The sequence below is a fragment of the Lissotriton vulgaris genome, chromosome 10 (genome assembly GCF_964263255.1).
Source record: "Lissotriton vulgaris chromosome 10, aLisVul1.2, whole genome shotgun sequence".
Lineage (NCBI taxonomy): Eukaryota > Metazoa > Chordata > Amphibia > Caudata > Salamandridae > Lissotriton > Lissotriton vulgaris.
The window spans coordinates 724,141,160-724,153,224 of NC_141698.1; the positions used below are offsets into that span (position 1 = coordinate 724,141,160).

Here is a 12,065-nt window from a genome sequence, read left to right on the forward strand (position 1 = left end):
GGGTCAGAATCCACTTTCGTTTTCCTCCTACCAGGTCGGGTTCGCCCGAGAACACTAACTCTGTGAAATCTAGCTACCATAGACTTTGTCCCGCATCACGCGTGAGAGTGCACACTCTGCACCCGAGTCCCCTGGGTCTCCTAGAAGTAATCTGAAGATTCTATAGTCAAGATCTAGCGATTCCAAAGCCTATTAGTACTGTACTTACCTGCTAGTAATTTCGCATTCCACTTTCAGAGTATATGGTTTTCCGTGCCCCTCGGGCATTTGTATATACTGTGCTAACTTAAGTATTTTCGTAAGAGTTTTGTTTTGTGCTTAGTACCCTGTCCTCATAAAGAGTACAGGGCTGTTGTGATTCTTAATAAATATCTTGTTTATTTTCATAACACTTGTGTGGTGTCCTTTCACTTGGTGTTCAAGGGGTATATGTGTGGTATAACAGCTGGCTTAACACGCCCTCTCGAGTCTTTAGCCTTAGACTGCTCGTATCCACGCTACTAGGATAGCTGGTCTATAAGGTTGACTTACAACCAATCATCAATAAGGGTTGCTGGACTGATACATAGTGTTCACTAGAATAGTGAGCACTGCATATCAGGTCACCTTCTCACACTCCCTTTCTGTGTTTTGGCTATTCCAAGCATTGGCAATGCCAATGAATCGTACGCGTATCTAGAGGTAAGTGACAGACTGACAATGCTAATGCAATCCTACTACCTACTGAAATTTAATTTGATTCTAGTTGAAATAAATGTTATTTCCATTTAAATGAACAAATGCTTCACAATAGCGAGTGTAGCCATTAGTCTTACCTGAGCCCCTCTCTCTTCATCCAACTCCACTGTCATTAAAGCAGACGTTCCTTTTTCGCTCACAGTTGAATGCCTTCCTTGCCAGAAAAAGTATGCACATTTCTCCTTCCCAGCAACTCTCACCGTGTCTGTCTTTTGTCTGTGTCCAACTGTGAACAATTTACAAAGTGATTACAAAAACTGCAACAGATGGCATTTAAATACACATCTAGGCAGAAGCAGACCAAGGATGTAGCATGCAAGACTGATGAAAAGCCAAGGGGACATGTGAGGGACACAAAGAAAAGGTCAGATTGTGAAAATGAGGCACACGATACACTGGTGGCCAAGATGCAGCACAGGACATGATGGGAATTCATGGTGAATCAGTGAAAATGAGAAGCACTGATGGGTTACACATGGAAGCACTTATTGAAAGAGGGTCTGGAAGAAATGCGTTACTTACCTGTAACAGCAGTTATCCAGTATTGGTGTCTTTCATAGATTCACATGCCTGAATCATTCCCCGTCGTCGAGACGGGAGCCTCCGGTAAATAAAAAAGTAATGTCCATAGACATACATAGAGAGAAAGGGTCCAAGGGTCTCCCCTCAGTAGCCTTTCCTTGTCCTTATGTAAAAAGGACCAAACTGACATAGTCAGCCAATCAGCTCCGACCTCCCTCTAGAACCTTCCTGGGAGGAGCCTCAGTCCCTCAGATTTTCGTACGCACCCAGCTAGGTTTTGGCGTAATATAGTTCCGAGAGGGAGGTGAGTCCTTCCCGGGGAGGCGGGAGGGTTGCATGTGAATCTATGAAAGACACCAATACTGGATAACTGCTGTTACAGGTAAGTAACGCATTTCTTATCCAGTATTAGGGGTGTCTTTCATAGATTCACATGCCTGAATCAGAGTAGCTAGCAATCGTAGTAGCACATTTGTAAAACAGAGTTGCTCTGCCGTCATAGTAGATAATGCATATAATATCATACAATAAAGAGACAGCTTAGACATAATATCATCAGAGCAATAATGTGCATACCTGGAAGGCTGGATGTAGGAAGGCTCACCTTACTGAAAGAGATGGCGAAGCACCGCCTGGCCCACTGCCGCATCCTTCTGGAGTTCGATATCCAGGCAGTAGTGTCTGGAGAAAGTATGCGGTGACTTCCAGGTCGCCGCCCTGCAGATGTCCAGGATTGGCACTCCTGCAAACAGCGCCGCTGACGTGGACATCGCCCTGGTGGAATGAGCAGTAACATGATCATTCAGAGGCCGGCCGGCCTTGTCGTGGCAGAATGAAATCGCAGAGGAGATCCATCTGGAGATGCTTTGCTTTGTGAGGGGTAGGCCCATTCGTGGCCTGCTGTATGCCACGAACAGCTGTGAGGATTTTCTGAGATCCTTAGTCTTGTCCAGGTAGAACTTCAGGCACCTCATAAGGTCCAAAGAATGCAGCGATCTTTCCGCTGCTGTGGAAGGGTTGGCGAAGAATGACCTAAGGACCAATGGTTCGTTGAGATGGAAGTCCGAAGGTACTTTTGGAATGAACTTAGGGTTTGGTCGCAGTATCACCCTATCATGTCTGAATTGTAGATATGGTTCTTGAATGGACAAGGCTTGCAGCTCGCTAACCCTTCTGGCCGAAGTTAGAGCGAGCAAGAGCGCTGTTTTCCATGAGAGGTGTTGAAGAGATGCCCTGTGAATGGGCTCAAACGGGTGACGCATGAGTTGGTGGAGTACCAGGTTAAGCTGCCATGTGGGAGGTACTTTGAGGCCTCGGGAAGGATCTGTACAGCCCTTTGAGGAATTGCTTGACTAGCCGACTAGACCATAGAGAAGGTCCTGTGACCGTCCTGGTGAACCTCGAGATTGCTGCCAGGTGAACTTTGATGGATGCATGCGCCAGTCCCGACTGGGCCAAATGCAGGAGGTATGGTAATATCTGTTCAGGTGTGATGGCGAGGGGCCGTAAGCCCTGGTCTGAGCACCATATGCAGAACCTCTTCCATTTGAGACAGTAGGTCTTGTTCGTACTGTCTGCCCTTGCTTTGGCTAGTACATCCCTGCAGTCTTGTGGGATATTTAGGCCACCGAACTCTCTGTGCTCAGGAGCCAGGCTGATAATTTGAGCGATTGGAGGTTCGGGTGTTGCACTTGCCCGTTGGACATCGTCAGAAGGGCCGGGTGTTGGTTCAGGCGAATCGGTGATTTGATGGAGAGTCGAAGCAGATCCGAGAACCAGTGTTGCCTCGGCCAGGACGGGGCAATCAGGATCAGGGTGCATGGTTCCGCCTTCATTTTTCTGAGGAGCCGTGAAATCATCGGGAATGGAGGAAAGGCGTATGCAAAGACGCTGTACCATCCGATGGAAAATGCATTTCCTAGTGATCCTGGTTGGGGATGCCAACTTGCGTAGCACGGGCATTTGGCGTTCCTCTTGGTGGCAAAGAGGTCGATGTTTGGGACTCCCCAAAGAGAAAAGATGTGAGTGAGGGCGCTGTCCGATAGTTCCCACTCGTGGGAGAGGGACTTTTGCCTGCTCAGGGCGTCCGCGATGGTATTGTCCTTTCCCGGGACATATTCCGCTTTGAGTTGGATTTCGTGCAGCACCAGCCAGTTCCAGATCGTCTGCGATTCGCGTGAGAGCGAGAGCGAACGTGTTCCCCCTTGTTTGTTTAGATAGTGCATCGTCGTGGTGTTGTCTGTCCTGACGAGCACTGGGGATTTCTGGATGCGGGGTAAGAAGGCTTGGAGAGCCAGATACACTGCTCTTAGCTCCAAGAGGTTTATATGGAGCGATTGCTCTTGAGAATTCCATTTGCCGCTGATCTGTAGGTCCTGGAGCACCGCGCCCCATCCCTCTAGGGAGGCGTCCGTTGTTATCACCAGCGGTGATGCTGGGAGGAGAAACGGTAAGCCCACTGTTAGATTTTGGCGACGTGTCCACCATTGTAGAGCTTTGCAAATTTTCGGTGTGATCCGAAGGATGTCCTCGAATGAGCCAGTGCTTTGGGTCCATTGGCTCGCGAGTGCCTCCTGTAAGGGACGCATTCTGAGCCTGCAGTGTGGGATGAGGAGTATGCAGGAAGACATCATCCCCAGGAGGGAGGTTTAAGTCCGAACTTTCAGGTGCGTTGTCTTTGCCACAGCCGTGGCCAGAGATAATATCTTGTCTGTCCTCTCTTTTGAGGGGAAGGCTTTCGTGCACACTGTGTCTAACATGGCTCCTAGGAAGGTAATCTTTGTTGTGGGGACCATGCATGATTTTCTGAGATTGAGCGTCAATCCCAGATTTTGAAAGAGATTGGTGCAGGCGTTGGAGGACGTGATTGCGTCCCCAGGTGAGGCTGCTTTCACCAGCCAGTCGTCTAGGTAGGGGAAGACCTGGTGGCCCAGTTGACGCAGGAAGGCTGCCACTGGCGCAAGGCATTTCGTGAAAATGCGCGGCGCGGACTTGAGGCCGAACGGCAGGACCTTGAACTGATAGTGACGGCCCGCCACCTCGAATCTTAGGAATTTCCGGTGATTTTTGAGGATGGGGATGTGGTAGTATGCATCCTGGAGGTCCAGGGACACCATGAAATCTCCTTTCTCTAGAATGCCCAGGATTTCTTGGATCGTCACCATCCTGAACGATTGGCTCCGCAGGAAGGTGTTGAGTCCCCGGAGATCCAGGATGGGTCTCCACTTGTTTTCTTTTTGTTGTACAAGAAAGAAGTGGGAGTAAAATCCTTTCCCCTTTGAGGATGCCGGAACCCTTTCGATTGCTCCTTTTTGTAGCATTGTCGAAAGTTCCTTCAGAAGCAGGCGTGGATGTTTGTGTGTCCGTCTGCGTGGAGGGGTATTGGGAGGGATGGAGGTGAATTCGAGAGAGTGGCCGAATCGAATAATTTGAAGAACCCACCGGTCCGTGGTGATGTACTGCCAATTGTGAAGGAAATGGGTCAGCTTTCCTCCAATTTGAAAGGATGGAGATGGTGTTTGGACTGGCTGGAGTAGTCGGTCACTGGCGGCCGCCAGCGCCCCTCTTGGTATTTTTACCTCTGTAGGTTGACCTTCCGAATGAAGATTGTCGGCCTTGGTGTTGTTTGTTTTGGTACTGGCCTTTGTGATTGTATGAGAACGAGGATGAGGACCTGTTTTGATATGAGCCTCGATAGGAGGACTGACCTCTGGGCCTGTTGCCCCGAAAGGACTGGTTTCTAGACTGCAGAGAGCCCAGTGCCCTTGCCGTGTCTGTGTCCTTCTTAATGGCCTGTAGAGCTTCGTCGACCTTTTCTCCAAACAGGTGCTGGCCGTCGAAGGGCATGTCCAGAACCTTTGCTTGGACTTCTTGGCGGAATGAAGTCGCTCTTAGCCATCCTTGGCGTCTCAGTACAGCAGCTCCCGCAAGTTGACGGAAGCCTGTCATGGCTGCGTCGATAGCACAGTCTATGAGTTCCGCTGCAGAAGATTGACCTTCCACGAGGAGCGCTTTCACCTCACCCTGGACGTCATCAGGCAGTTCCTTTAGGTAAGGGGCAATGTCCTCCCACAGCTGGCGATTGTAACGCCCCAGCAAGGCAATGGAGTTGGCCACCTTGATGGACATGGCCGATGTGGATGTGAAACGTTTACCAATCGTGTCAAGTTTCCTGCCCTCTTTGTCCGGGGGAGCGGACAGTGGTGAGGAAGGGTTGCGGGAGTGTTTCTGAGCCGCCTGCGTCACTACCGAGTCCGGTTTGGGGTGACCATTAAGGCAAGCCGCCGCAGTGAGTGGTGCTCTGTATTTCTTATCTAGGCGTGGGACCACCGCCGGCACTGAAGCAGGAGTTAGCATTAACTTCTTTCCTTGTTCCCACAAAAATTCTATGATCGGAACAGTTTTTGCAGATTTCTGAGCCTGTTCCTTAAAGTCGTGCAGGAAACAGTCAGTTTCCGTGGATTCCACCACCATGTGGAATCTCTTCGCCGCTCTCTCCACCAGCTTGTGGAAGCCAGCAATGTCGACCGGGGGGGGGGGGGGGGGGGGGGGAGTCCGCTTGGCGTGGTTGTGGTGAAGCTGGGGATGATGCTATATATTCATCCTCTTCATCCTGGTCCGAGTGGTCCGAGTGAACCTCCTGGACCTCTCCTTCCTCCAGTTCTTCCTCTTCCTCCTCATCGTCCGAAGAAACCACCACTTGAGGCTGGACGTCGTGTTGGGTTTGATGGGGAAGGTGAGTGCGTTCCGGTGCGGACACCTGTACTTGAGCTGGAGGTGTCTGATCCCCCTTGTCCCCTGGTGCGGGACTCTTAGGCGCTTGACCGCCTCTGTTAGCCTCCGGAAAGCGTTGCTTGTAGTCTTGCACAAGAAGTCGTAAGTCATCAACCAGGGTTGCTGGTAAGCATATCATGGGGGTGACTTCAGTGCGGACACTGGCGTGGACGGAAGGAGTGTTCCTGATAGGTGAATTCCTCCCGTTCCTCATCAGTGCTTTGGCATTTTATGTGAAGTTCTGAGACTGAAGTAGCGGGATCCAGATGGTCATCCTCTTCGGATTCTTCGCTTTGGAAAATTTCTTGAGGTGGATGCTTTTCCACTTTACTTGGAGACGTCGTTTCCGGGGTAATTAGTGGTTTGCCTGGTTTGCCAGACTGCATGGTAGAGCCTGTCGTCGTCGAGGGGACCGTCGACGGTGGTAACATCATGGACGGTGCCTCCACCAGTTTCGATTTTTTCCATGGTTCATTCGACGACGAGTCGTCCGTCGACGGTGTCGTCGTCGAGTCAGTCGACGGAGCCTTTGGTGTCGTCGTCGACGGGGTCTTCGTCGACGGGGTCTTCGTCGACGGGGTCTTCGTCGACGGGGTCTTAGTCGACGGGGTCTTAGTCGACGGGGTCGTCGACGAGGTCTTCGTCGACGGTGGGGTGGACGAAGGGATCTTGGTTGTCGACGACTGTGAAGTCGTCGTCTTCATCGACGGTGCCTTCGTAGACGATGGTCTCGTCGACGAGTCTCTCGTCGACACTCTTGTCGTCGCCAGTTTTGACGATGGGCTCGTCGCTGGTGACTGCGTCGTCGACGGTGTGGTCTTCGTTGTCGACATGGTCTTTGTCGTCGACGACGATGTCAGGGGAATAATTGAAGAAACAGGTCTACCTGAAGATGAGGAGGACGTAGTCATCGTCGTCGATGCTGAGGGCGAGGATGCTGATGTGGTAGACACTGTGGTTTTGACTGAAGTAGTCCTCTGGCTTTGTCTGGAGGACGGAGCAGGCACTTTAAAGGTTTTACCCTCCTTAGCAGACACTGAGGATGACGCAGATCTCGCCTCTGAAGACTTTTTGTGGGTCTTCGTAGGAGGAGTGTCTGAGGGGCCCGGGGAAGCTTCCCTTGGCCTCTTGTTTGAGACAGCAGAGGTCCTGGAAACGCTGCCCCACAGAGGAGTCCAGATTGTCTCTGTTCTTAAGCCTGTCCAACCAAATCAGAAGGCGACCTTCCCTGTCTCTCACAGTCTTTTTTGGAAAAGACCGACAGATAGTGCATTTCTCCGAATTATGGTCCGGGTAAAGGCAATACAAGCACAGGTCGTGCCTATCATCCACATGTATTCTTTTCTTGCTGCAGGAAGAGCAGGCCCTGAACAGGGCTTTCTTCCCCGAGTCAGACATGTAAAAAGCAGTAGAAACACACACTTACTTCAGGGATAGTGTGTTGAAGAAGTCCTTGAAGAGTTTTGAGGTTTCAGAGAACACTTTCAAAGAAAGTTTGGTGAATTTAGAGTAATCCTGAGGAGAGCTCAGGCAGGAGACTCCCTAGCACAACGTGCGGTAGAAAATCTGAGGGACTGAGGCTCGTCCCAGGAAGGTTCTAGAGGGAGGTCGGAGCTGATTGGCTGACTATGTCAGTTTGGTCCTTTTTACATAAGGACAAGGAAAGGCTACTAAGGGGAGACCCTTGGACCCTTTCTCTCTATGTATGTCTATGGACATTACTTTTTTATTTACCGGAGGCTCCCGTCTCGACGACGGGGAATGATTCAGGCATGTGAATCTATGAAAGACACCCCGAATACTGGATAATGGCTGGTACATAGGGTGCAGGGAATCAGCTGATGCACACAAGACAGGCGAACTATGGAGACTAGTGCAGACTTGGGTGGATACGTGTGCACCAGAAATGGAGGAAGCCAACCAACAACGACGCAGGGCACAAAGGAGCCAACCAGCTCAGGATGTGGTGATAGGGGGCCCTATTACCAAGCCCAGGAGGGGCAGCCAATTGGGAGACTAAGGGAAAGAGATCAGGAATGTGCTTGGGGTGGGGAACCAGTGAAGGCACAGTGAGAGTGGAGGCCCTAATAAAGGCTGACTGAAGTGGGAGACCCTAGCTGGCTGAGGGGTAATGACTTGGGGAGAGCAGCCTGAGGGGGTGAGCCGTGGTTGCATATAGGGGTGAACCCAGGAGGACCCAAGAATGGTGGGGCAGTTCCTAGGGGCCCCAAAACGGTAGATGGATCATAGGGGGTACAAGTAAAAGTGGATATATCTTCGGGCAAAAAAAAAAAAAAAGAAAAGGAGGAAGCCATCAGGGTTGCGGCTCTTTTGAGGGGAAGGCTTTCGTGCACACTGTGTCTAACATGGCTCCTAGGAAGGTAATCTTTGTTGTGGGGACCATGCATGATTTTCTGAGATTGAGCGTCAATCCCAGATTTTGAAAGAGATTGGTGCAGGCGTTGGAGGACGTGATTGCGTCCCCAGGTGAGGCTGCTTTCACCAGCCAGTCGTCTAGGTAGGGGAAGACCTGGTGGCCCAGTTGACGCAGGAAGGCTGCCACTGGCGCAAGGCATTTCGTGAAAATGCGCGGCGCGGACTTGAGGCCGAACGGCAGGACCTTGAACTGATAGTGACGGCCCGCCACCTCGAATCTTAGGAATTTCCGGTGATTTTTGAGGATGGGGATGTGGTAGTATGCATCCTGGAGGTCCAGGGACACCATGAAATCTCCTTTCTCTAGAATGCCCAGGATTTCTTGGATCGTCACCATCCTGAACGATTGGCTCCGCAGGAAGGTGTTGAGTCCCCGGAGATCCAGGATGGGTCTCCACTTGTTTTCTTTTTGTTGTACAAGAAAGAAGTGGGAGTAAAATCCTTTCCCCTTTGAGGATGCCGGAACCCTTTCGATTGCTCCTTTTTGTAGCATTGTCGAAAGTTCCTTCAGAAGCAGGCGTGGATGTTTGTGTGCCCGTCTGCGTGGAGGGGTATTGGGAGGGATGGAGGTGAATTCGAGAGAGTGGCCGAATCGAATAATTTGAAGAACCCACCGGTCCGTGGTGATGTACTGCCAATTGTGAAGGAAATGGGTCAGCTTTCCTCCAATTTGAAAGGATGGAGATGGTGTTTGGACTGGCTGGAGTAGTCGGTCACTGGCGGCCGCCAGCGCCCCTCTTGGTATTTTTACCTCTGTAGGTTGACCTTCCGAATGAAGATTGTCGGCCTTGGTGTTGTTTGTTTTGGTACTGGCCTTTGTGATTGTATGAGAACGAGGATGAGGACCTGTTTTGATATGAGCCTCGATAGGAGGACTGACCTCTGGGCCTGTTGCCCCGAAAGGACTGGTTTCTAGACTGCAGAGAGCCCAGTGCCCTTGCCGTGTCTGTGTCCTTCTTAATGGCCTGTAGAGCTTCGTCGACCTTTTCTCCAAACAGGTGCTGGCCGTCGAAGGGCATGTCCAGAACCTTTGCTTGGACTTCTTGGCGGAATGAAGTCGCTCTTAGCCATCCTTGGCGTCTCAGTACAGCAGCTCCCGCAAGTTGACGGAAGCCTGTCATGGCTGCGTCGATAGCACAGTCTATGAGTTCCGCTGCAGAAGATTGACCTTCCACGAGGAGCGCTTTCACCTCACCCTGGACGTCATCAGGCAGTTCCTTTAGGTAAGGGGCAATGTCCTCCCACAGCTGGCGATTGTAACGCCCCAGCAAGGCAATGGAGTTGGCCACCTTGATGGACATGGCCGATGTGGATGTGAAACGTTTACCAATCGTGTCAAGTTTCCTGCCCTCTTTGTCCGGGGGAGCGGACAGTGGTGAGGAAGGGTTGCGGGAGTGTTTCTGAGCCGCCTGCGTCACTACCGAGTCCGGTTTGGGGTGACCATTAAGGCAAGCCGCCGCAGTGAGTGGTGCTCTGTATTTCTTATCTAGGCGTGGGACCACCGCCGGCACTGAAGCAGGAGTTAGCATTAACTTCTTTCCTTGTTCCCACAAAAATTCTATGATCGGAACAGTTTTTGCAGATTTCTGAGCCTGTTCCTTAAAGTCGTGCAGGAAACAGTCAGTTTCCGTGGATTCCACCACCATGTGGAATCTCTTCGCCGCTCTCTCCACCAGCTTGTGGAAGCCAGCAATGTCGACCGGGGGGGGGGGGGGGGGGGGGGGGAGTCCGCTTGGCGTGGTTGTGGTGAAGCTGGGGATGATGCTATATATTCATCCTCTTCATCCTGGTCCGAGTGGTCCGAGTGAACCTCCTGGACCTCTCCTTCCTCCAGTTCTTCCTCTTCCTCCTCATCGTCCGAAGAAACCACCACTTGAGGCTGGACGTCGTGTTGGGTTTGATGGGGAAGGTGAGTGCGTTCCGGTGCGGACACCTGTACTTGAGCTGGAGGTGTCTGATCCCCCTTGTCCCCTGGTGCGGGACTCTTAGGCGCTTGACCGCCTCTGTTAGCCTCCGGAAAGCGTTGCTTGTAGTCTTGCACAAGAAGTCGTAAGTCATCAACCAGGGTTGCTGGTAAGCATATCATGGGGGTGACTTCAGTGCGGACACTGGCGTGGACGGAGTGTTCCTGATAGGTGAATTCCTCCCGTTCCTCATCAGTGCTTTGGCATTTTATGTGAAGTTCTGAGACTGAAGTAGCGGGATCCAGATGGTCATCCTCTTCGGATTCTTCGCTTTGGAAAATTTCTTGAGGTGGATGCTTTTCCACTTTACTTGGAGACGTCGTTTCCGGGGTAATTAGTGGTTTGCCTGGTTTGCCAGACTGCATGGTAGAGCCTGTCGTCGTCGAGGGGACCGTCGACGGTGGTAACATCATGGACGGTGCCTCCACCAGTTTCGATTTTTTCCATGGTTCATTCGACGACGAGTCGTCCGTCGACGGTGTCGTCGTCGAGTCAGTCGACGGAGCCTTTGGTGTCGTCGTCGACGGGGTCTTCGTCGACGGGGTCTTCGTCGACGGGGTCTTAGTCGACGGGGTCGTCGTCGACGGTGGGGTGGACGAAGGGATCTTGGTTGTCGACGACTGTGAAGTCGTCGTCTTCATCGACGGTGCCTTCGTAGACGATGGTCTCGTCGACGAGTCTCTCGTCGACACTCTTGTCGTCGCCAGTTTTGACGATGGGCTCGTCGCTGGTGACTGCGTCGTCGACGGTGTGGTCTTCGTTGTCGACATGGTCTTTGTCGTCGACGACGATGTCAGGGGAATAATTGAAGAAACAGGTCTACCTGAAGATGAGGAGGACGTAGTCATCGTCGTCGATGCTGAGGGCGAGGATGCTGATGTGGTAGACACTGTGGTTTTGACTGAAGTAGTCCTCTGGCTTTGTCTGGAGGACGGAGCAGGCACTTTAAAGGTTTTACCCTCCTTAGCAGACACTGAGGATGACGCAGATCTCGCCTCTGAAGACTTTTTGTGGGTCTTCGTAGGAGGAGTGTCTGAGGGGCCCGGGGAAGCTTCCCTTGGCCTCTTGTTTGAGACAGCAGAGGTCCTGGAAACGCTGCCCCACAGAGGAGTCCAGATTGTCTCTGTTCTTAAGCCTGTCCAACCAAATCAGAAGGCGACCTTCCCTGTCTCTCACAGTCTTTTTTGGAAAAGACCGACAGATAGTGCATTTCTCCGAATTATGGTCCGGGTAAAGGCAATACAAGCACAGGTCGTGCCTATCATCCACATGTATTCTTTTCTTGCTGCAGGAAGAGCAGGCCCTGAACAGGGCTTTCTTCCCCGAGTCAGACATGTAAAAAGCAGTAGAAACACACACTTACTTCAGGGATAGTGTGTTGAAGAAGTGGGAGACCCTAGCTGGCTGAGGGGTAATGACTTGGGGAGAGCAGCCTGAGGGGGTGAGCCGTGGTTGCATATAGGGGTGAACCCAGGAGGACCCAAGAATGGTGGGGCAGTTCCTAGGGGCCCCAAAACGGTAGATGGATCATAGGGGGTACAAGTAAAAGTGGATATATCTTCGGGCAAAAAAAAAAAAAAAGAAAAGGAGGAAGCCATCAGGGTTGCGGCTCGAGGGGACCAAGCGTGTGCA

The 12,065-nt window shown here is 51.6% G+C and overlaps 1 protein-coding gene across 28 annotated transcripts in view; it reads right to left on the reverse strand.

Moving 5' to 3' along the window:
• Nucleotides 1-12,065, reverse strand: part of SVIL (supervillin) — an 807,080-nt gene that overhangs the window by 74,996 nt on the left and 720,019 nt on the right. For all 28 annotated transcript variants that reach the window (XM_086941586.1, XM_086941584.1, XM_086941578.1 and 25 more), the window contains one exon: nucleotides 816-964. In XM_086941586.1, coding sequence (XP_086797712.1) covers nucleotides 816-964 — 149 coding nt within the window. The remainder of the gene's footprint in view (nucleotides 1-815; nucleotides 965-12,065) is intronic.